At 40.3% G+C, this 1,943-nt stretch overlaps 1 protein-coding gene across 2 annotated transcripts in view; it reads left to right on the top strand.

Moving 5' to 3' along the window:
* Positions 1–1,061: 1,061 nt before the first annotated feature.
* LOC110452510 (actin-2-like) overlaps positions 1,062–1,943 on the top strand; it is a 10,238-nt gene continuing 9,356 nt past the window's right edge. Inside the window, exon 1 of one of the 2 annotated variants that reach the window (XM_021501083.1) lies at positions 1,062–1,320. In XM_021501083.1, coding sequence (XP_021356758.1) covers positions 1,195–1,320 — 126 coding nt within the window. In that variant the 5' untranslated portion in view covers positions 1,062–1,194. The remainder of the gene's footprint in view (positions 1,321–1,943) is intronic. The other variant, XM_021501082.1, reaches the window with a different exon arrangement.

Raw genomic sequence — 1,943 nt, forward strand, 5'->3', positions numbered from 1 at the left:
GGGGGGGGGATAGCCTACAGTGTCGTAGTGTCATGTGACACACAATGAAGTTTTATCATGTAATGACGCTGTCTGGTTTGATAACGATGCTTTTTGGTAGAAACCATTTTTTCTTACATAATAAATTGAACTGTGTATATATGTTTACCAAACAATATAATGTTGTTGCATTTTAAACACAGAGAAGTATTAGAAACATGATTGTATGATCACGAGACAATATCTAAGTGATACCGTCAAATTTGCATGCTCCGAATAATCATATAACCCAAGCGTTATGCCATTCTGGAATTCATTTTCGTCTTCTTAAAAAGTCCGATACAAGTACGATATCAGCTAATCGATGTTGTTTATAAATCACATAAACAAAAGATTGACCGAGTTTGGTATGAGATTTACCTAACCAGGCAATATTGCCTGGTTCGTGCCGATACATTATCACGTCTCACCAATCAGGGGCCAATAATTGCATTGTGTGACAGACATGGGTCCCTAGTGGTCATTTTATTATGGCAACTAGACATGCATTGTCAATACTACTAGTATACAAGTGCTTTGTAAAGGCTTTTATAAAATGATCACTCGAAACTACACTATTTTTGTGTGTGAAAGGACTTTCTATTTTTCGGTTTAATTAACTTTGTCAAAGCAAACACGATTTTACAACGTTATTGTGTAGGAGGATTGAAATTGTAAAGTAAAACCTATTTGATTAAATGGCAATAATTTGAAACCGACGGAGAAGCTTCTACAAAAGCATGTGTCGTCTGTGTCCGACCACATCCGGTTTTTCGTAAATGATACCAATCACAATGACAGTCTGGCTTGACCCAAACAGTGTGCACTCCTTTATCGAGGGAGTCCGTCGTCAGCAGTTTCCTTCATTCATGTCCGTCCAAGTTGCTCTCGGCATTCGGTAATAGCAAACACACTGTCGGCGTTATTAGATTACAGAGCAATCGAAAGGGGCGGTACACCAGACGTCGAGAAGAACAAATTTGATTGGTTCGATATTCCTATAGAGTGAAAGATGCCCAAATATGGTCATGAAGCATCGAGTCGTTTCGTAGTCTTGTGAGACCAAGTCAGGCTCGGAGATACATAGAGCTCTGTGGTGAGGCTTGGAGGACAATCGTCGCTAAAACAGTCTAAGCTGGTTTGCAATTGTGCAACAACAGCAACGACAACAAGACAATGGCCGACGACGACGTTGCAGCTCTTGTCATCGACAATGGTTCTGGGATGTGTAAGGCTGGATTTGCCGGCGATGACGCTCCACGTGCTGTGTTTCCCTCCATTGTTGGGAGACCTAGACATCAGGTATACTGTCCGAGTTTTATCAGAACAATTTGCTATCAATTATAGCATTACTCATCGCTTTACATTATGTCCATTCTGTTATTTTTGCTTGTTCATATTCGTTAAAAACAATGTCTATAAAGTAAAACTGTGCTTTAAGGTCTGATGGCTGCATCATGCACACTTTTGAACAACTCTTTTCAATATTTTGCATACTTTGTAGAATGCCAAATCGATATTATGCATAAATTGATGAACACATTGTAAGAAATAAATGATTATGGAAATGTCTGTACGTACAAAAGCAGCACGCGCGTGCTCCAGGAACCGGACAGTCGTGTAGGCCGATCAATAGCATCCCGCCACCATTACAAGCCACCAACACCACACCGCGGCATGTGACTCATAGCTCTCGCAAGTTGTCGTAGATTTGACAGTAGACTGTACCACACCACGTGTCAGTGACAGACACTCCATTTATGATTTCTATTATTACCATGACATTACCACCGACACCCTTAAAAAAGGGATAATACATGGTGGCTAATCTTAATGATTCGAGCACAGTCGTGCATCTACACATTTTAAAGTAGTTATATGAGTTTTCTAGTGTCATTTGTTTTGTGTGTGTGTGTGTGGGGGGG

The sequence above is a fragment of the Mizuhopecten yessoensis genome, unplaced genomic scaffold (genome assembly GCF_002113885.1).
Source record: "Mizuhopecten yessoensis strain PY_sf001 unplaced genomic scaffold, ASM211388v2 scaffold6719, whole genome shotgun sequence".
NCBI lineage: Eukaryota > Metazoa > Mollusca > Bivalvia > Pectinida > Pectinidae > Mizuhopecten > Mizuhopecten yessoensis.